Here is a 23,232-nt window from a genome sequence, read left to right on the forward strand (position 1 = left end):
ATCTAGGTGTAAAGAGCAGATTGGGACTCCGCCAGTGGAGCGCCGGTTTGTGGAGTGAACCGCTTTCCTCGTGTGTGAAAGTGAAGGGATAGTTTACAGTGAACTGTGTTATTAACGCAGTGATGACGGTTTAACTGCGGTACGGCCGAAGACTCATTTATCTCCAAACGACGGTCTGAAAACTGACGATACAAACCGCCGAGCAGGCTGAATATGTGGCCACAGAGCGAAACGAGCCGGGCAGCGAAGTGAAGGTTAAACCTGTTTTTACAACTTAGACTTTCATGTCTGAACGTACTGCAGCCTCAGCCTCCCCGTGTGGAGTACAAACTTTAATAAACACTGTTTTAGCCGACAGTTTGGGTCCAATTTCAGCGCTAACTGAGCTTTATTAGCTCCTAGAGCTAACTGGCTAAGTGGCTGCTAACGTCAGTTTGGCTTAACGTCACCAAACTATAACAGGGAACGTACGGAGCTCCTAAGGTGACATGGGGGTTATTTTTAATAAGGCGTGGCCACAAAATAGTATATTGAGTAATTTGTTACCTCGATATAGTAACCTGTGGCCTCAGTATAGTAATTTGTGACCTCATTGTAGTAACTTGTGGCCTTAATGTAGTACCTCAGTGTAGTAAATGTAGTAACTTGTGGCCTCAGTATAGTGACTTGTGACCTCAATGTTGTACCTCAGTGTAGTAAATGTACTAACTTGTGGCCTTAATATAGTAATTTGTGGCCTTAGTATATTGATTTGTTGCCAGGCCTTATTAAAACAATCACCATGTCAGCTCTGTGCGAAGGTTTAGTTTCCTTTATTTTTGTTTTACGGAGTAAAAACATTTTTTGAAAAGTTTTGTTTATCCTTTCACTTTCCTTTATTCACAGGTTTATCTTCATTTGGAGCTTTCCATCCTTAACTCATTTGCCTTCTTACAACATGAACGCCTTCAGATCAGGAGAGGAGATGTTGAGGTGGACCATCTTCTTTGGCAGGTTTAGCTCAGTGTGGAAAAATCCTGGTCCTCTTTCACGGACCAGGGCTGCTGTTCTCAGCTGTAGGAACTGTGCAGGACCCTCTCTGTGGTCGAGGAGAACATTGCAGGAACCTAACTGGACACATAACACCAGGTATTTGTGTCAAGGAGAGACCCACAGACCCAGTGTTGAAGAACAGCAGGATAAATCTCTCTGCGTCCAGCCTCCCGACGCTGCGTCCAGAGGGAGCAGAGACCTCTCCGATATGACGGAGGTGAGGGTCCCGTTCTACAGAAAGCTGCAGGGGTGCCTGTCGCCCTCAGACGTTTTGGATCTAGTGGACAGGACCACACTGACCCACAGGCACATCAGCAACAGCTTGACGCGCATGTGGGAGACCACCAAGAAGATGTCGGAAGAGCAGAGGCGCTGTGAGCTCAGGCTGATGTTGGAGCACCCGGGGTTCGAGGGTCTGTGCCACAGGGCCAGGATAGACGCCCCCCGCATGCACAGCGACGACCTGGCCTACACCCTGCTGGCTGTGGTCAAGCTGGGCGTTTCCCAAAGCAGCCTCGTGGTGCAGACCTTGCTGCGGGTCATACAGGTAACCCACTGTAATCATATACCGTTGGTCTCTAAATGGCGTGTGTAGCATACTGCTGTCAAACAATTTCCAGATTAGTCCAAAAAGACGAAAAATGATTTGCCCCTCATCCGACGTCTTCTGTTTTTGCTAATTTGTCACATTTAAATGTTTCAGATTGTCCAAATGAGTTTAATATAAGATAAAGACACAATACAGCTTTTAAATGATTGTTCCATTTATAAAGAGATAAAGATTTATTCAAAACATATATGACCGATGTAAACAAGTAATTGTACCTGCCCCAAACGTAATAACTTGTTGTGCCACCTTTGGCAGTAACAACTGCAAACGTTTGCGATAACTTGCAATGAGTCTTTTACATCCTTGTGGAGGAACTTTGGCTCACTCTTCTTTACAGAATTGTTTTAATCCAGCTACACTGGAGAGTCTTCAAGCACAAACTCCCTGTTTAAGGTCTTGCCACAGCATCTCAATGGGATTTATGTCAGGACTTTGATTCAGCCACTCCAGAACCTTCATTTTGTTTCTTTTGAACCGTTCAGTGGTGGACTTGCTTGGGCGTTCACTTTCAGAGAGCAGAAATCATGGTTCCATTATTTATGACAAGTTGTCCAGGTCCTACAGAAGGGAAGCAGCCCCAGACCATCACACTGCCACCACCATGTTTCACTGTTGGTATGATGTTTTTATGGTGGGCTGCAGTGGTAGCTTTACGCTAGATGTCACTGGACCCATGTTTTCCAAAAAGTTCCACCTTTGACTCATCAGTCCACAGAATATCATCCCAGAAGTCTTGGGGGTCACCTAGATGTGGCAAATGCAGGACAAGCCTTTGTGTTCTTTTTGGTCAGCAGTGGCACCTTGCAGCTCTCTAATGGATGCCATTTTTGCCCAGGATCTTTCTCATTGTGGAATCGTGTACATTGACCTTAACTGAGACAAGTAAGGCCTGCAGTTCCTTAGATGCTTGTCTGGGTTCTTTTGTGACCTCCTGGATGAGTCATTGATGCGTTCTTGGTGAAAATTTGGTAGGCCAGTCGCTCCTGGTGAGGTTCACCACTGTTCCAGCTTTTTCTCCATTTGTGGAAAATGGCTCTCACTTTGGTTCGCTGGAGTCTCAGAGCCTTAGCGTCGGCTTTGTAACCCTGATCTTTAGAACGTGGCATCTATCGCTGCTTTTTGAGACGTTCTAGCTGCTTCACATTGCCAGACAGGTTCTGTTTAAGTGATGTTTAGACTCAACAGGTCTAGCATACATTATGCCTGGGTGTGGCTGGTGAAACTGAACCCAATAGTCATTTGAATTCGACTAATTGTCTGATTAATTAGCTAAGAAGGTAACTGCGTTTTGAACTGACAGCATTTTTCCTTTCATTAAAGAAATAATCATTTAAAAACAGCAAAATCAGTTTATATGGATTATCTAATATGGATTGTCTAATATTAAAAATAGTTTGGTGACCTGAAACATTCAAGTGTGACAAATATGCCATGATAGAAGAAAAGGAAGTGTATATAATTCTAAGAGATGAACAGTGATTGGAAAATGATCAAGTAAAAAATGAATAATGAATTCTAAAAGATAGACTGTACTACTTTTGGCACATAAACCCACACATGGCATCATAAGTGGACCTTGAATATAAGAATAATGCAGGATAAAGGCCTCTAACTACTGACAGTATCTGGATGTTTGGTGTCTGACGTTTGCTTCTTTAGTTTTGCACTGGAACTGCTAGGCTAATGTCGCTAACAGTAATGGAAGCTTCTAGCCACTAGTTTGCATTGAGCAGTGTGTTGTACAGTGTCAGAAACCACATCAATCTATTTAGCTTACATAACAACTCTGAGGTGATTGAAGCAAGTACATGATGTTTTAGGCTTGCAGTTTGGATGCTAATTGGTGGCCACAAAGCTCCAGTGCTAAGCTAAAGAAACTACAAACATGGCTGACCGACTACGTTTGTGGTGAATATAAATTGGACTTTTGGCTGAAGCACTGTGTTAAACATGACGCAGTTTCTTACCTTCTTTGCTCTTTTGTCCTTTCGCTTTGTAGGAGCGACTGAATCAGTTCGATGACAAGTCCCTCTCCATATTGTCCACCTGCCTTGAAGAGATGAAAAGCAGCAAAAATGCTGAGGCGCTTAAACAGGGTTTAAAGTAAGTTTAAAGGACCCAGACAGTTGTTGCAGAAAGTGACAGCCCCTGCAGTGAGTAGCGTGCTCTGTTGTGTCTGTGTCTTATCAGTGAATCTTGTTTTTAAGGCTTATACTGGAGGACCGAATACCTCAGATCCAGAACGTGATGCTTCTACAGACGATGATGCGCTTGTTGGGGGAAGATACTTCACCAGCCGTAAAGAAGAAACTAGAGGTTTGATTATTATTCCACTATTAGGATGTGTCTTCGTTTTAGATTGTGGAGCTGTGCACAGAGTTTGATATGAGGGTTTGAAGAAAAGGGCAATGCGGCCGTTGGAATGTCAAATACAGTGGCCGCCAGGAATATTTGCACATTTGCACAGGACATAAAAATGTTTAACCTTCATTGTGTTGAGAGACAAAATCTCAAGTTTATTTTAAACAGACTACTTGTGTACCTTGGAAAGGTGGCTGGCGAGATTCGAACAGGTTGAACAGTTTGTTTGAGGACTTACATACAGAATGGTGTTGCACACTTCTGATTTTATGATCCCATCCATGAACTCAAGCACCATTGTAAGAAAAAGTCTTAGTGCAACCTGGATGAAATTTTGTCTTCAGTTTGATGCTAAAGGTGTTTCTCTCTGAAACTAATATGACGCTGTTGTCGGAAGAAAACCTCATATCTCCAAAATGGTAACTTTACAGGAGAAGGAAAAAACCTACTTTACTTTTAATGTAAGTCAAGGGAACCAGACTTTTTTCTAAGGCCTTTTGGACCATTTCTTTTGGTCCATTCATCATGAAATTTACACACAATGTGAAAGACTATAGGCCTTTTTTTTAATGATGTCAAAAACTGAAAAACAAAAAAATGGAGAAACAAGGTTTTCTACCAACAGCAGCGATAATTTAAATGTCGTGTGATCTAATTTAACCCCTTAAAACCCAGATCTATTACATACTACGGCTTATTATTCAGTAACTACAGGGGCTTCAATGCAAACTGGCTGAGCTATTCTTAGATTATGGAAGTGTGTAATAAACCTTCGGGGCCATGGCCTGTTAAGGGGTAAAGAATGTCATTAAAGTTTAGTAATGGTTAAATAGTCCTAAATACCTTTTTTTACCTTCCTGCTCTGACTTACCATTTTTCTAATCTGCTTTTTGTGTTCCCTCCAGATGAAGGCGCTGTCCATGGCAGAGGAGTTCACTCTTCCCAATGCTCAGTACATGCTGACTACCTTGGCTGCCATGCATCTAAATTCCAAACCACTTCTGGACCTGTGCAGCAAGAAGATAGCTGGTAAAGACAGTTTCATTGACACATACTGTACCCATCACTCATACCATACCAAGCAATTTGAGATCTGACATTTAAGGGTAGTCCTCCAGACCAAGATCAGGCCTAAAACAAGACTGGGTTTTAGGATGTTTAGAACCATTGCTTCTGCTGTTCGGTACAAACCTAAGCTGACAACATCTCCAGGAAACCGTTCCAGAGCGCAATGTAACTTTAATCTTGTAGAACTATGTTTAAATCTCATCGTTTCTTAATGCAGCCTTACTGTCCACAGAAGGCTTTAGATTCATGGATGTTCCTTGACACAACTGAAAACACTTAGTCATGCTATGTGGTCGCTGTTCAACCGTAAAGTCAACCTGAAATCAAACTGGACCTTTTTTTGTTAGTTCAGTCCCTGGTTATGTTAAGCATGATTTATCTTATCATATGTAAAAGACAAAAGGCTTGTTTTCCTGCAATGGAATGAAAATCTAATGACTACAGTGGTGTGAAAAAGTGTTTTCCCCCTTCCTGATTTCTTATTCTTTTGCATGTTTGTCACACTTAAAGGTTTTAGATCACCAAACAAATTTAAATAGTAGACAAAGATAACACAAGTAAACGCAAAATGCAGTTTATAAATGAAGGTCTTTATTATTAAGGGAAAAAGAAATTCAAACCTACAGGGCCCTGTGTGAAAAAGTGATTGCCCCCTAAACCTAATAACTGGTTGGGCCACCCTTAGCAGCAACAACTGCAATCAAGAGTTTGCGATAACTGGCAGTGAGTCTTTTACAGCGCTGTGGAGGAATTTTGGCCACTCATCTTTGCAGAATTGTTGTAATTCAGCTGCATTGGAGGGTTTCCGAGCACAAACTCCCTTTTTAAGGTCATGCCACAGCATCTCAATAGGATTCAGGTCAGGACTTTGACTAGGCCACTCCAAAGTCTTAATTTAGTTTTTCTTATGCCATTCAGAGGTGGACTTGCTGGTGTGTTTTGGATTATCATCCTGCTGCAGAACCCAAGTGCGCTTAAGCTTGTGGTCACGAACAGATGGCCGGACATTCTCCTTCAGGATTTTTTGGTAGACAGCAGAATTCATGGTTCCATTTACCACAGCAAGTCTTCCAGGTCATGAAGCAGCAAAACAGCCCCAGACCATCACACTACCACCACCATATTTTACTGTTGGTATGATGTTCCTTTTCTGAAATGCTGTGTTACTTCTACGCCAGAAGTAACGGGACATACACCTTCCAAAAAGTTCGACTTTTGTCTCGTCAGTCCGCAGAGTATTCTCCCAAAAGTCTTGGGGATCAACAAGATGTGTTCTGGCAAAACTGAGATGAGCCTTTATGTTCTTTTTGCTCAGCAGTGGTTTTCGTCTTGGAGCTCTGCCATGCAGGCCATTTTTGCCCAATCTTTTTCTTATGGTGGAGTCATGAACACTGACCTTAACTGAGGCAAGTGAGGCCTGCAGTTCTTTGGATGTTGTTGTGGGGTCTTTTGCAACCTCTTGGATGAGTCGTCGCTGCGCTCTTGGGGTAATTTTGGTCGGCCGGCCACTCCTGGGAAGGTTCACCACTGTTCCATGTTTTCGCCATTTTGTGGATAATGGCTCTCACTGTGGTTCGCTGGAGACCCAAAGCTTTAGAAATGGCTTTATAATCTTTTCCAGACTGATAGATCTCAATTACATTGTTTCTCATTTGTTCCTGAATTTCTTTGGATCGCAACATGATGTCTAGCTTTTGAGGGTCTTTTGGTCTACTTCACTTTGTCAGGCAGGTCCTACTTAAGTGATTTCTTGATTGAGAACAGGTGTGGCAGTAATCAGGCCTGGATGTGGCTAGGGAAATTGAACTCAGCTTTCCAAAGATGTGATAGACCACAGTTAATTTATGTTTTAACAGGGGGGGCAATCACTTTTTCACACAGGGCCCTGTAGGTTTGGATTTCTTTTTCCCTTAATAATAAAGACCTTCATTTATAAACTGCATTTTGTGTTTACTTGTGTTATCTTTGTCCAATATTTAAATTTGTTTGGTGATCTGAAACATTTAAGTGTGACAAACATGCAAAAGTATAAGAAATCCAGAAGGGGGCAAACACTTTTTCACACCACTGTATTAGCCACCTTTAAAACATCTTCTGACTTTTGACTATGTTACTATGTGCCAGTAAATGGGGAAAAATAATATTTAACCAATAATATCATGTTTTGCTTCCCCCTCCTGCCACCCCAACCTCCTCAGAAATGCTCAGCTAACTCAGAAACCCTCTCTGATACTGTATTTCACTCAGATATACTGCATGGTACAAAAGGAAAATGCTGTGATTTTCCAATGTTCTTTCACTTTAATCTAATCTCTCTCTCTTGGTTTGACTCCTCCTTGATTCTTATGTTGTTCTCCTCTTCCATTCTTCCTCAGAAAATGTGCACAGCGTCCCCTTTACCCGGCTGCTGGGGGTGCTGAAATCCTGTCGTGAGCTCCGCTACAGGAACTATTCTCTCTTCTCATCCATCTCTGACTATGTGGCCAACACATTCACCATGTGGAGCAACAAACAGGTTAGATGTTCATAATGGAGGGCAGGAGTACTAATGTTTAGCCTCAAGTCATTTTTAATGTTAAGCAAATCAGAATGTAAAAGTGGACTAGACTGATAATGAATAATAATAATTTATTATTATTATCATTATTATTATTGTAATTATTATTCACTGTAAAGGTGTCATAATCCACAAAATACACTGAACTGGTTTATACTAAATATGTCTAATAGGATAAAATACATTTGATGATTTGAGAATACTTAGAGAATACTGGGTTTCCTAGAAGAATCTCAGCACAAAAATGATTCTTAAATGGTAGAGCGAGCATCACACTGAACACTCTCTCTATCAGTCAAGATAATCTTAATGCTAAGATGCGTTTAGGAAACAAGCCCTGATCATTTCCTGCCATTCTGACACCTGTTAATCAAAAGGTTTTTCTCTCAGGCCATTTTCTGCATTTGAAATACTTTCGTATCAAGTTTAATGTTCTGAGTTTGAAATTTAGAGATCCAAACTGATGAGTGCAATTCATTCCTTTAACATTCAGTAGTAGTGTCACCACTAAACAGGACTTCATCCTGGCCCTAATCCTAACCTTAACCTCAACCCAAAACCTAATCCTAACCCTAATCTTAACTTCAACCCAAAATCTAATTCTAACCCTCACCCTGGCCCTAATTTTAACCTCAACCCCAAACCTAATCCTAATCTTAACTTCAACCCAAAACTTAATCCTAACCTTAACCTCAACCCAAAACCTAATCCTAACCTTAACCTCAACCCAAAATCTAATCCTAACCCTAACCTTAACCTCAACCCTTATCAAAACCTTAACCTCAACACCTTATCCTAACCCTCACCCTGGCCCTAATCCTAACCCTAACCTTAACCTCAATCCAAAGCCTAAACCTACCCCTCCCCCTGGTCCTAATCCAAATTCTAACCCCCTGACTCTGACTCTAACCCTAACCTAACCTTAACCTCAACCCAAAACCTAATCCTAACCCCAACCCTGGTTCTAATCCCAACCGTCACCCTGGCCCTAATCCTAACCTCAACTAAACCCTAATCCATTGAAGCTCTAGTTACAGGATGATGTCAGTGTGTCTGTATCAGCTTGTTGAGGATGCTGATGGTCAGTATTAAACCTGTTACGTGTTCAGTGACCTCTCAGTTGAACAGCTACAGATCTGAACTTGGACTCCAAATGAAGTGAAAAACATCTGAATTCAGCAGATTATAAACAGTTTATTTATGCAGTTAATTAAAGTCTCTTGATGATCTACTGAATGTATTCTCTGCTGCTACATCATTCATATGTTATTGATGTTGCTGAGAGTCTGTTGAGGGTTTATTGAGTATAAAAAGGACACTCAAAATAAAGTGTCACCTACTCGCTGACATCACCTTCTATTACACCATGTCTTATGTCATTGATTTATAGTTGATATTCTTCCTGTTGGAGTTTGAGGGGCTTCGGTTTTGCCCGGTCGCCTTGATGGACGCGTTTGCGGAGAGAGTGATCGGAAAACCGGACAGCCTCACGCTCAAAGACCTCCTCAGCATTCTGAAGTCGTACTCCTCCCTCAATCACGATCTGAAAGAAAATCGGCAACAGTGAGTTTTTAATGTTTAATCAGGTTGGTAGAAGATTGTGGAGCAATGTTTCCTGCCTCTACTCATGTAGTAGAATATCTCACTATTGGTGTGATTCTTTCTTTGAATTCCCTTTTTTTAATCAGCTTTGTTCATTTGGCATCATGTTCTGTCTCCGTCCAGGTTTTTGGATAGCGTTACACGCGTCCTGGAGTCCTATCTCACCAGAATGTCCAGTGCTGATCTGCTGAAGGCCATCAGCTGTTTATGTGTGATGGAGCATTTTCCTCAGGCTCCTCTGGAGAAGCTGCTTCAAAAGGACCGCCTAGATGAGCTGCTACCAAGAGGTCATTTTACCATATGTTATTTTATTGTCAGTGATTGAAGGACAGGGTACAGATAAATTGTACAGCAGAAGATGGGCTACAGGAGAGGTTAGAAATATAATTTTTATCATTTATTATCACAAACAATATGCTTTTCTGAGCATATCGTCAACACTAAAAGAAACTAAGTAAGTGCATGTTTTAGTAATTGGATTTTGTGTGCAACACTATATTGAAAGTTCGAGAAAAATCATTATATATAGCTGTTTGGAATATGGCATTACTGGTATACTGTGTCTTTGTGTCAGAATTTTGGGATACGTGTCGTGAAAATGGGTAACACTTTATTTGGATAGTCTATTTTAAACGCTTTTTTACTTTCAAGTTACATTCAACTAACATCTACTCAATTGACCACAGTTTCCTTTAACTCTAAACCTGCTCTAATCCTAACTCTAACCTCAACCTCAACCCAAAACCTAAACCCTCACCCTGGTCCTAGCCCTAACCCTGGTCCAGATCCCAACCTTAAACCCACCACTGTTTAGAATCAACTGAGTTTCAACAGATAGTTTGATAACAATTTGAACACCTGTCAATGACTATAGTGGACTATCCGAATACAGTGAGACCTGAAAATGTATTGTGATATGATATTTTTGCCACATCGCCAAACCCTTCACTACAATCAGTAATCGTAAACCAGCAAATGCATCTCTATAGTTGGTGTTTCTGATAATATGGCCACTGGTTGTAGATAAAAGCTGGCAGCTCAGCATTTTGCACCATTTTCTAGTTGCTGTTTTGCGGCAAAACACTGCTGCCCCATATGTTTGAAAGTGGTTGTGGAAAGTAAACTCATGCCCCAATGAGAACCCAGTTCCTCCTGTTTTAACCCTCAGGCAGTCCGCTGTATAAAGGTGTTGAGCTGAAGCTACACACACTGGACCTGTGTTTGCGGCTGGACAGACCTCTTCTTCCTCCCACCGTCTCACCCATTCCGGACCTCCACCACCTCCTCCCTCCATACGAGCTCCCTGTAAACCCTGGACTTCTCAGTGCTCTGAAGGATGTGGTTGGGGAAACTGATGTGAGGGACACTGTTGTTGAAGAGAGGGTCTATTTTATTGGTAAGATCCACAGCTCATGCTTACACAGTGCTGCTGAAATATTTGAAAGGGCTGTTATACGTCTATAGCTGTGGTGGTGTCTGTTTCTCAGCACTGCTCTGAGGAGGGAACTGTCATTACTGCCATAGCATTGAAAAGTAGAGTGATAAGTGTTTGTCGTGCCAGTAGTTTGGTTACACGCTGGAGTTTTGAGGAGACATAGGCCCAGTCCCATTTCACTCTTTGCCCCTGCCACTTAGCCCTTACCCCTCCGTTCTCCGTGTACATGTCTAGGGGTAGGGTGTCCTGATTCTTGTTGAGATAGAGGGGTAGGGTGAAGTGTTAGGGCTACATGGCCCTCCAAATGGTGGTTTTTCAGAGTCACACTCCTTGAAGGCATACAATTCCCTAAATGTAACTGAAGCCCAGCAGTGAGGTTGCTGAACTTTATCCTCCTCTGCTATCACTGCAGACTGGCAGGGTCGCCTACAGAGCAACGCTAGTAGCCTGTTAATGAAGCAATTATTTGAGGGTCCCATTTTGTAGGGAAGATTTCAACCACTACCCTGTAACTCAGTTCCAAGAGTCAAGGTGACACTCAAAAATGAGGGAAAGGGGTAAAAATAAGACATGGGCTTGGGCTTTAGTCTGAAGTTTCAACATTAGAACATACTCCGGGCTGGAGATAATTAAACTGGGTGAACATTTTAAAAAGAATGCATACATTCAGTGGAAACTGATTACATTGGTGGACATTTTTAAAAGTTATTAAGCTTTATGCTATAACCCTGGACTCTGAACTAACCTAAAACCGTATACGCCCACAGCAGAAATTTTCTTTTGCTCTATTTTAGTGACCTGCTAAATCAATTCTATAATCAATTGAAATGAATTATAGTAATATTTAGCAAAGTTTGTGCTTATTTTTAAAATAAAACTTAAATTCTCAAGATTTTTTCAAACCTAAAAATTCCTCCAAAAAAGCTTTGTGTATTGATGCTGTGGAGACGAATGGACTTTTTTGCGTTTATAATCACTCCAGCTGGTTTCCTGATGCGTTTAATCTTCAACGAGAAACTGTCAAACACTAAAAAGTCACAAAGCTGAAGTCAGTTTCTCGTTCACCAGCTTCTTGTTAAAGTTTTTCCGTTACACCTTAAATGGTGCAACAGTTAGCTACATTCTGGCACCTTGGACACCATTTAAGGTGGAACAGGAGAATTCAAACAAGAAGCTGGTGAATAAGAAGCTGACCTCGGTCTCATAAAAAGTCGAACATTGAGAGACATTTTACAAGAAACTGTTCTACTTTTGTGGAATAGTTTCCTGCCGGAGATGTGAGAAAAGTGGCTATAGCTGAGCTTAAGTTTAAAGCAGAGCAAAGTAAGTCTGCATTTTCGTTTATATTTTTTATTCTATACTAGTATATTAGCACATAATGAGACATATTTACAGCCAAGATGGTGAAACATTACTTCAATAAAATGGACATGAAATGTTGTGGCTCCCAAGGTGGGTTGATTTTTATTGAAACTTGACAAAATGGCTCTTCTTAACATTTGGGTTGCTGACCCCTGCTCTAGTCAGGCTCTTTTAATGTCCAGAATACAGTGATAACACAAGCAAAACAGCGTAACATCATCGTTAGCTAATGGAACTGTTCTCCGTACAAACAACAGTGCTAACTTAAGTTACATAAACAGGCTAACGACAGGCTTGCTGTTCATCAGTGTTGACAAGCCCCCTGTCACCCCTACTTTGAGCTCCACTTTCAGGAGATGGTGGATTAGTTTAGAAATGTGGTACTAATAAGTCTACGTTCCCACCCACATTTAGCCCAAAGTTTCTCATGGTTGTCCCCAGACGTTCTCGTTAGGCCTCTTGGGACGAATCAAATTGTTGTGAGATCAGATAGTTACACCTCCAGTACCAAAGCTATGACACACCTTTGGTAATAATCATCTTTTGACGTGAATATTAAAAGGTCAGCTGGTATGATTGTGATGGTCAGTCATTCTATGTATTTGTTTTAATTGTATGATCAAATGTGCTGAAGATATCAATGGCTTATAGATACATGATCAACGTCATTCTTTGGCTGATTCCATCACAGATCACTGTTGTTCTGCCTTTAGGTGTAATTTCAGTCTTGTTCCTATTTCAGACTGTGTGATCACTTTGTCTCCAGAAGCCAAAAATGTCCGTCGTTCTCCTGAAGAGCACTCTGACACTCCTCAGGAACCCCGGAGGTAACCTTCACCAGTGACCATGAATTAGACAGTAGTAGAAAATAAATGGGTAACTGGAAAATGGGTAACTGAAATGCGTATTCTCTGTCACGATAACAAAAATTATCACAGTAATGGTAAAATATTTTCATATTACCCATCCCTAAATGGCCATTAAAGGCCATTTTTGTATTAGGCAACCATGAAAATAGTTCAAAACTATTTTTCTTGGCATTAAATGTAAACACACTAGGGGTGTCCAGTCTTATCCGCAGAGGGCCAGTGTTTATATGAATTAAATGGACAATGTAGGCGTTTATATTATGTGAAAATGCAACACAAACAGCAACCGCTCTCACTTTGCGACATGTGTGTGTCGCGTCCGGTATAAAATACCAAGCATCGCAGAGTGGTTCCAGATTAGCATGCGCACCACATCGCATCTGATGTGAAATGAGCTTAAGACTAACTTAAACAAGTAGAATCAGGTGTGCTTCAGCTTGTTTGGAGTAAAAACCCGCAGCCACGCTGGCCCTTCGCGGATAAGATTGGGCACCCCGCACTAGAATAAATACAATTAAACATATATACACTAAAAGATACATTTTTTTACATTATTTTTAGTTCTTAACATGTGGGTTAGGATAATACAGTCAGAAGAAGACTTCATGCTGCACTCCAGCCTTCACATTTGTTCAATTCCATCAGCAGCACCTGATTTAATTTAATAAAAAAAAGAATTAATTAGGTAAAGTAGGTATTGGATCATAACTGAAAATACTGGACCTCATCCAGGAGAGCTTTGGAAATCGTTAATATACCACACTGACCCACACAAAATTACAATGGATTGTTTATTTTTTTTTTTTTTCAAGCAAATAAATGATTATTGCCCTGATAAATGGCTTTACATATAATTTTCTCAGATGCTGAATGCCTAATTAATTAAATCATTTAAGGAGAAACATTGAAACTAAATGAATTTTGAATTTTCAGGATTGCAGTGCTCTGTGCCCCTCCGTCCTCTTTTTGCTTTGGTACAACCCACCCTCGCAGCAGACTGGCGATGAAAATGCGTCACCTCAGAAAACTGGGTTATGAAACTGTTCTGGTAGGTGATTTCCTGCTGTTAAGATGAAGCATATGACCTCATCAGTAACTGCATCACATAAACCTTCCTCTAGGTCAGAGGTCGGCAACATACAGCTCTTTTACTGCCCTGTTGCAGCTCGACAGCAGAATTAGATTTGTAGGTAAAAATAAAATAATCCTCCTTTCCAGTAAAATAAATATATAGGCAGAGTCAATATATTTCTCTTATTACAGTTGTTTAAAAAGTCTAATTGTATTCTTCTTCTTTTTCTTCTTCTTCTTCTTCTTATTATTATTATTATATTAAGCCTTAAATATAATTTAATAATAAACATTTAAACTGATGGGGTCTTAATTGCAACATAAACATTACTTTCATTCATTCATCCATTTTTCCTTTTTCTTCTTTCTCCCAAAATTAGACATTTTGGCTCATTACTTGCTTACTTGCTGGGAGAGTTCATTACAGTAGCTGGTTGCTGTCTAATCTAAAGGACACTTAAACTCATGGTTCCTACCTAAAACTGACCTCTGCACTGGACAGAATGTTTAGCACTGACCTTTATACTTGAACTGTCAATCAGTGCATTTTTTTGAATAAGAAAAAGTTGATTTGTCCTAAAACAAGAAATAAACGTCATACAAACCAAACAAATAATAAAATTAAATGTCATAACAATGTCACAGAAAACCTTTTTTTGGTTCCAAAATACACTTTGTCATATTATTTACTTCATAACTTTCATATTTCATAAGCTTCATTTAAAAGGTGGGTGTCGTGAGAGCTGTAACTGTCTTCTTTCCAGTCAAATAGACGGGTAATGTAATTTTAAAACTTTATAATAAAAGAAGCTGAACTTGCAGTTTTTTTTCTACTGAAAGTCGACCCATTTTTCCACAAACCTGAGCTATGAACTGGAGTCTCTTCAGTGATTTGCTGTGTAAGGATTATTTTTATAAAAAAATACAAAGAGCGTCTAAGATTTTTGGCTTTCAGCAGTAAATTGTAAGCATATAACAATATGTTTACGATCAGAGAACACATTTTCTGTTAGTTTGAGGTGAACTTTTACCAAAAAACTCATATATTAAATTTACATTTATTTCATGCAGTTACTGAATAATTTGCCTTATGATTTGGACATGTAAATTCAGATGGAAAAACCAAAATATACCCGTGAGCATAAGTTACTGATAGCGTAGACACTCTGTGACAGCACTAATTTTATGTTTTAAAACAGATTACAAGTAGAAACTGTTTCTATTCCTTAAAAATCGTTAAAAAAATTCCTTAAAAATGTGGTCTATGCAAAACTTATGGCACATTTAATATTTTATTTTTTTATTTTTTTCCAACATGTTAAACTTTGTGCACTTTGTCATATTTAACTCTGTAGAGGATGTTTTAACTTGTGGTCACCTTGAAAACCAACACCACATTTCATTTGGACGGGGTGCGTACGACTGTACGTCTCTAAGTCAGGTGGTGCTGAAGTAAAGAAAGTTTTTAATGCTAATGACACCAGAAAGGTGCTGGATATTGTTAGTATACTGTAACGTTAGTTAAGCATGACTGACATTACACTTGCTGGGAGAGTTCATTACAGTAGCTGGTCGCTGTCCAATCTAAAGGACACTAAAACTAATGGTTCCTACCTAAAACTGACCTTTAGCACTGACCTTTATACTTGAACCTGAACTGTCAATGTTATGAGAAAAAAGATGATTTGTCCTAAAACAAGAAATAAATGTCATACAAACAAATAATAAAAATAAGTGTCATACATGTGACTTACTGATTATGTGGACACTCTGTTACAGCATTAAAACATAAAATTAGTGCTCACTCTGTGTTTGCTCTGTATGCACTTCATAAATAACCTTTTTTTTTCTGGTAATAGCCTCAAGTCTCATGCTGTGTGATGCAAAGAAAAACAAATTGTATTAATGGAAGTAGGATTAAATTGGTATTACAGCAAAGCTTTCTTCTCTAAAAACTATTACTTTATAGACTTTGTTTATGTATTTATTCAGGTGCCAGTCCATGAGTTTGACTCCCTGACCAACCAGGAGAGGACTGAGGCGCTGAAAAGGTTTATTTTTCCTGAAGGAGAAAGTTCTAAAATAGAGGAAGAAGTGTGAAGACTGTGAGGACTGAAGTGAACTTGATAAGCTCTCCGTTACTGTGTTGAGCTGACCGTTCAGGACTGCTGACTGCTGAGGAAGCTTCCTGAACACAGGTGATTTACAGCACTTAAAAATTCAGCCTGGAAGCATCAGAACTCACTCAGTTCATAGTGAAAAAGAAGAATGCAGTCCTGGTTGTAAATATGTTTTCATAAGTGTTTTGTATCAGTGCTGTGTGCAAGTAATAGTGGGCTGTTTTTAAGAGGAGAAATAATAAAGTATGTATATATATATACGGTATCCTGATTATCCTGGGCTTTGTTTTCCTGCAGACACGGTTCTGTTGTTTGTCCATTAGTGATTAACACATCACTCCATTTTGCACCATTTTATAGTGCATAAGTAAAGGAAGGGAGAGATTGGAGCTTCCTGAGGGAAAGAAAATGTGATGTTTTGGAAGATCTCAGAAAACATTTGGAAATCTGAGCTTCAAGCAAGTGTGAGTATCGCAGATTGCACAGGCCACACTGCCTTTAAACCGCTACAAAACCGTATATAATCAAAACCATGTTTTATTCAAGTTAGATATCCATCTAATGATGTAAGAAGAATGATATGGACCCAGGCTTACTGGGTCACACAGGTGGAAAAACATCAGTACAGCACTTCAGTTCAGTAAAAAGGCTGTATCTGAATAAACGAGTGTATTATGAGATTACTGTTTTATAGAAAACTGGATCTCTGGATGTTTTATTATTTTGAATTTAAAGGAAAATGAAATGGATGAGGAACATTGTCAGTTTTTTTTCTCTGATTTGCAACCAACATGCAGACTATAGAGTTTGTTTATTGCCGCTGTCAGAACCAAACCTCCAAAATCTCCATTTAAGTTTTCATCATTTGATATAATTTGAAAAAAAAAATGTAGTTTCATATCAAATGGCCAAATAGAAATGGTCCAAAATTGCTTGGAATACAATTTACATTACCTTTTTGCATTAACTAACACGGAATGTAAAGTACAGCAGGCATTTTCAAATTATGGAAAAACTGAAAAACAACAAAAATGAAGATACGAGGTTTTCACACGACAGCAGCGATATATATATATATATATATATATATATATATAAAACGTTGCGTTTTCATTTTTTGACATAATTTGGTTTGTTCAGTTGTCCAGCATAGAGTTGGCTTGTTCTTAAGCCATTTCATACATTCACTCCAGGCTCAGCTTTGGGCTGAATATATCAAAGTAAGACAGTGTAAAAGGGAAAAAAGGATCCTAAGTGCTTTTGGTGACCATTTGTTTTCATCAAGCAAAAGGAACTGAACTTGCAAGTTTGAGGCTTTCGAGTCTCTCCTGAAGGAGCTTATGGAGAAGGAGTGAGTGCATCAGTCCAGAATGGAGTTCACTCCAGGCCAAAGGTGCTGGTCTCCTCTACCGCGGTCAGCATCTTCTCATACAGCATGGAGAAGGAGGGGTATGGAGGGAGGTCCAGACGATTAAAACACGTGTGAGCCCTGTTGAAAACAAGAAATGATTTCACGTCAGTAGTTGCGTCTTGGCCTCCAGTGCCATCTAGTGGATGTCTTGTGCAGGGCAATTCAGTTTAATGTCATACTTTATTGATTCTGCAAGGGAGATTTGTCATTTTGCTGCCCCAGTCTGGGAGCAGAACAGTGGCACCAGCAGAGCAGCACTGCCTTGGGTAGTGGGGGAGGTTGAGTGTCTTGGCCAAAGGCACAAGCAGGAATACACAGTAAGTCCTTTTGGGGTCGGATATGCAAAAGTGTCTTGAGAAAGAAAATCTTCTTAATAGTGTTTTTTTCTTCATTCTTAAGAAAAAAGTTGCTATTCTTAAAAAAACTTATTACGAATTATTCCTGAAAATATTATGTTCTCAAATGTTTTCTTAACCTCCAGCCCCCCACGCGACCCAGGATAAAAAGCAGTGCACTTAGAAAGTGCGTGAGTGCGTGTTTTCTTAACCTTACGATAGCCTCACACTTGTCTTAGGCTGTAAGACTTGACAAGGTCAGCTTCTAAATTTATCAATTTATCTGTTCCTGCCTGTCCTCGTCTCTTGCTTTCCTCTGTCACCACACAATTATATTTTCCAAGGAGGAATTTTTTATTTTTATTTTTTTATTTTTTTATTTTTTCTGTACTGTTGGCTATTTCTTCCACCGTTATCTCTAGGTGTTGTTTGCTATATATATATATATATATATATATATATATATATATATAAAATGATGTGTCAAAATTTCATGATGAAAGCATCAGAAAATTACTTGGAAAAATTATTTATCTAATAATTATTTACTTCCATTAATAGTTTTTCCTTCTCCTGTAAAGTTACCTGTTTGGAGATACGAAGTTCCGTTATTTCGTGTTGAGGGAGGGATGTCTGAGTGATTAAAGAAGTGTGAAATTCATTGTTTCTCGTCAAACAAACGCAAAGAAAGCGAGGAAGATGAGGACGGCCGAAGCCTTCCCAAAACCTTTGGTACATTCAGTGCAAGTATAAACATGGAATCGTGACAGCGTTGAACTAAAAGAGAAGCGTGGGTTTGGACCTGGCTGATCTGAGTTGATCTAGGCACACTACGACAAACCATTCATCTGAACGAGTTCAAGTGTGTTTTTTTGTTTGTTCTTTCCAGCACGTTTTACGTTTTTGTTCCAATTTCGACGTTATGACACATTCGAGGGAAGCGTACAACCCAGAAAGTCTAAGGTCATGGCAGTGTCGTTACAATTCCAGGGAGCACGAGTACAAGCGACTGTGGTGTCTATTCTTGGCTCAGACCTGAAAAGAAATATTCCAAGGAAGACTTTATTAAAAAAAAAAAAAAAGTGTGCACATTCAAAAAAGCTGTGTTCAGTACAACCAGTGATACACAACCCTGTACACAACACCTATAGCCTTCAAAATAAAAAAGGAATGGACTATAGATAAACCCTTTCTCCACTTATTCTCAGAGATGGTTTATTCATGCCATATCCAAGTGTTAAATATGCAGATGCCCTTTCAAATGTTTTGTTTTATATATATATTTATATATATATATATATATAATTTTAATGCCTTTTTGTTTTGTTTGTACTGATGTACTTCTTTGACTTTAGAAGTTGTATTGACTTATTTTCTGTTAGTTGAACATACAATAAGACCCCATTTACACTCGGTCACACCATGTGTGTTGAGTATCAGGATTATATCTTGATAAGGCCAAGCCACAGAAAAGATAAATAAAAAGTGTAAACACACCCACGATGCATTTAAAACAGATGCAAATCCGATCGCTTTAAACCACTTCAGAAGGTAGACTGAGACGCATTTGAGCCACATTTTGCACCTTGGGTCTGCCTAATAAACTGTCAGCTTTTGCTAGCATTTGCTAGTTGATGTTGTCTGGCAAGCAGCATTAGCCTAATCATATCAGTCATAACCAACATGCCACCTCATGATCTAATTGGCATCCTCGGCCCTGTAATCCTTGGAAGTTAGGGAAAGGGAAAGGTCCATTGCTGCCCCCCTAAGCCAGAAAGTGTTTGTGGAAACTGAACTCTGACTTGTAATCCAGAAACCCAACTGAGAACCTAACTCTCTGTGTTTTAACCCACAGGCAGTCCGTCATATAAAGACATTGACAATCATTCACCAGCCGTTCTTAAGAAGAAATTTTTTCTTAAAAACCACACAGTTTTCATTAAGATTCTGATATTCACCAGTGTTTTATTTGGCATTTAGTTAAGAACAAGATCTACACACTCAAGAGCACAAAGGTGTGAACAGTTCTGTGGTTTAAGAACACGTCATGAACCTGAAAGTTTTTCTTAGAACCTTTCTCAAGAACAAATTTAAGAAAAAAAAATTAGGAAGATATTGGACCACTGAGCTGAAGCTACACACACTAGGGTAGAGAAAAAAGGGATTTCCTAACAGACCGCCTTATATTGATGCTACTGGTGTGCGAAAAGGAGTTCCTGGTGAGCATAAAGCCTGTAATCAGATGCAGGATTTGAGTCTATTTTTGTTTGGGTTACTGTCAATAAGAATGTAGATTGGATGAATTTTATTTGGTGTAATCAGTAACGTTTACCAAACTTGACAAGAGATGTGCTGAAAGCTTTGGGTGAGTAATCGCATCCCACCCTTTTAAATGGCATTTCAGAATCGAGTGGCCCTAGATATGTTACTGGCAAAAAAGGGAAGGGTGTGCCACATGTTAGGGGACCAGTGTCGTACATATATCCAAGTCAAGTCAAGTCAAAGTTCATTTACAACAGGTGGCAAGTGGCAAGGAAAAACTCCGGAAGAGCGAGAGGAAGAAACCTTGAGAAGAACCAAGACTCAAAAGGGGAACCAAGTGAAAGAATGCGGTTCTAACGATGTTGCAAACGTGTATCAAAAGAGAGACTGGATTCAAAGATGACCGTGTAGCCATCAGCAGCTAATGGCTCATTCGTGGCTGCAGTGGCAAAACTAACAGCCCTGATGGTTGAAATTAAGGCATTCGGGTGTGCAAAATGATTGGACTGAGTGGCTGAGTTCATACTTTGTCGGATGGGGTGCACTGGCTATGAAACAAGCTGTAGTGGTTGTGGTAGTGTTAGCTGTGTTAGGGTGTTGTGTTATCCCACACCTGAGAGGATTAGTCATGCAGACTATTGAATGGTCAGTCACTTGTGTCACAGTGATTCGCATGACTCTGATTGGTATTGAGGACTTTGACTCTGAGGAAGATCTTTTTCCAAGCCCAGTTACCTTGATGACTGAAGAAGAAAGTGAGAAGTGTAAATAGATATTATGATTTTGTACAGTGCATTAGATATGATGCCCAGGCCGAAAACAGAGCAGTCCTTTGATTGATGATATCTGTTGCATTTTCTTTTTTCTTTATGTTTGTTTATGAAAAAATCATAACAAGGGGGGAATGTGATGGAAAAATGGAAATCTGTGCCTAACATTAGAATCGTTGCACACAACCATCCGACATTTGAAATCTTATTAAAACATGTCTATTCTGAGGCAAAATCTGCAGGCAGGAGAAGGTTTCGAAGGAGAAAAAGAGGAAGGGGTCTTGCTGCTGCATTCCAGATGAACCGAGACACATCGAGACTTCTTGCATCTTCAGACGGAACAATCAAAGAGTTCTCAAATGAGATGGCAAGATCACGATGAGGACCTGTAGTTCCAGGGACAAATAGCAGCTCAGCCTTAGTAAGATTGAGCTTCATGTGGTGAGCTGCCTTCCATAAAGAGATGCAATGATCTTATGTCAGTACTGATGTTGATACACTCTATGGACAAGAGTTTTGGGATCCATCTCTTAATAATGAATAAATGAAATAATAAATAGGTTCAGCAGAAACAGAACAGCCTGCTCATATCATGCCTTTCAAGCTGATGTCAACTTCTTTTTTCGCCGGCCGCTTGTTCGAATTTTCCCGTTCCACCTTAAATGTAATGAAATAAATAATTGAGATATGTTAATAGTCTAAATCAGCTTATCAGAGGATAAGCAGTCATTTTCAGTGTTTCAATGATTATCAGATGAAGGACAGATAACTGCATCATAACTTAACAGAGAAACCTGTTTCTTTTGTTCTTCTTTTCATCTGCCCTCAGTCTGTACATGGAAATACACTACCACACTGCCAAAGCGTGCTTAAGGAGGCTGCCAGTCTAACGTTTAACGACATCGTAATTCAGAGGATCCAGTGACATTCAAGAGAAGAATGTTCACAGGACAAAATGTATCAGCTTTGGAACATTTTTGATTATCACAGGATCCAACAGAGGTCATTTTTGAAAACTCCAGCTACCAACAACAACAACAAGAACAGCTCTCTTTCTTTTCTTCAAATTCACAACAGCTTTACATAATAGTAAAAATATGTGGTTTAATTACAGAACTGTAGGTAGATGAGATTTGGGGGGGAAGACAGTTATTTGGATAAAATTTACTTGGAGCTCTAACCTAGGTGACCTGCTAAGGTAGCTTGCTAGTGAGGTTGAGTGAGCTACTTTTATAGCTTTTGTGGATGACGGATGCATTCTGAAAATGATAAAAGCATAAAAAGTCTGTATTTTCTCATTGTAAGCCTCTGTATTTCTAACAGCACATCAGATTGTTTACTATGGAATTAATTTTGTGCCAGTATGTTTGAAAGAAGATTATGATGTTTGAGAAAGTAATATTACACTTCGAGAGGACAACATTGCTCTGAGTGTGCAGCTAATGAACTTGAATGCACTTGTCAGCCTGAAGTGCTCAGACAAACACATTCAAATTTGTTTATCAGAACAATCTGGTCTCATGCAAAACGTGAAAACTTGCTAGTGCAAAACTAGTACAGGCGCACAAAGAAGTCTCATGATTGGTACAACGACAGGAAAGACCCCTCAAAACCCCTAATTGGCTGGAGTTTTGACACAAACATTCAAATGTTTTACGTGGAGCAAATGTGAAACCTGACAGAGGTTTGTGGAGTTGGGAGTGAAAATAACCTGTGCGCCCGTACTAGTTTTGCGTGTGAGGAGCACCACTGAACAAGTTTTTGAGTTTTGCATGAAACCAGATTGTTTTGATAAACAAATCCGAATGTGTTTATCTGAGCACTTCACGCTGACAAGTGCATTCAAGTTCATTAGCTGCACACTCAGAGCACTGTTGTCCTCTCAAAGTGTAATATTGCTTTCTCAAACATCATAATCTTCTCTCAAACATTTTCGAACAAAATTAACTGCATCGTTTACTGCCCCATAAAATATTCAATAGTGTTTCTTAAATTGAGTAGAGACATCCAGCACGGCAAAACAGTTGTACCCTTAAGAACACATTCGTGCACACGAGCCTCTCAACCTAGCTACCTTAGCAAGTAACTTTGGAGCACTCTATGCAAGGGTGTAGCAGAGGTGGGGAAGCCAGGATTACGACCCCCACACTCTCATCGTCAAGTGCCCCGCCCCGTTTGCAGACTACACATTTCCTTAATAGACCACTGTAGTTGTGTGTCATTCTGTAGTCTGCATTATACCCATATTAGGAACTTAGGAACAGAGTTCCCTGTTAAGTTATGATGAAGTTATCTGTCCTTCATCTGATACTCACCGAAACACTGAAAATTACTGCTGATTGCTCTCAAAATATCCTAATTATTATT

The 23,232-nt window shown here is 39.6% G+C and overlaps 2 protein-coding genes across 2 annotated transcripts in view; both read left to right on the top strand.

Annotated features, from left to right (window-relative positions):
• Nucleotides 1-26: 26 nt before the first annotated feature.
• On the top strand, nucleotides 27-16,119 carry fastkd2 (FAST kinase domains 2). The gene is made up of 12 exons (XM_036562834.1): nucleotides 27-254; nucleotides 886-1,579; nucleotides 3,642-3,745; nucleotides 3,850-3,958; nucleotides 4,909-5,032; nucleotides 7,447-7,586; nucleotides 9,019-9,191; nucleotides 9,354-9,517; nucleotides 10,399-10,626; nucleotides 12,770-12,854; nucleotides 13,830-13,944; nucleotides 15,960-16,119. The coding sequence occupies exons 2-12, from the start codon at nucleotides 938-940 to the stop codon at nucleotides 16,065-16,067; spliced, it is 1,992 nt and encodes a 663-aa protein (XP_036418727.1). The 5' UTR covers nucleotides 27-254; nucleotides 886-937; the 3' UTR covers nucleotides 16,068-16,119.
• Nucleotides 16,074-23,232, top strand: part of LOC118802322 (NACHT, LRR and PYD domains-containing protein 12-like) — a 34,582-nt gene continuing 27,423 nt past the window's right edge. The window contains exons 1-2 of the mRNA XM_036562829.1: nucleotides 16,074-16,165; nucleotides 16,448-16,551. The gene's annotated coding sequence lies outside the window, so the exon portion shown is untranslated. The remainder of the gene's footprint in view (nucleotides 16,166-16,447; nucleotides 16,552-23,232) is intronic.

This window comes from Colossoma macropomum, unplaced genomic scaffold, assembly GCF_904425465.1.
Source record: "Colossoma macropomum unplaced genomic scaffold, Colossoma_macropomum, whole genome shotgun sequence".
NCBI classification, from domain to species: domain Eukaryota; kingdom Metazoa; phylum Chordata; class Actinopteri; order Characiformes; family Serrasalmidae; genus Colossoma; species Colossoma macropomum.

Bases quoted from the DNA above. Each gene is read 5' to 3' on its own strand.
- fastkd2 (XM_036562834.1), top strand. From the start codon at position 938: ATGAACGCCTTCAGATCAGGAGAGGAGATGTTGAGGTGGACCATCTTC. The intron at 5,033-7,446 runs GTAAAGACAGTT...ATTCTTCCTCAG, and splicing joins GTGCAGCAAGAAGATAGCTG to AAAATGTGCACAGCGTCCCC. The intron at 9,518-10,398 runs GTCATTTTACCA...TTTAACCCTCAG, and splicing joins AGATGAGCTGCTACCAAGAG to GCAGTCCGCTGTATAAAGGT.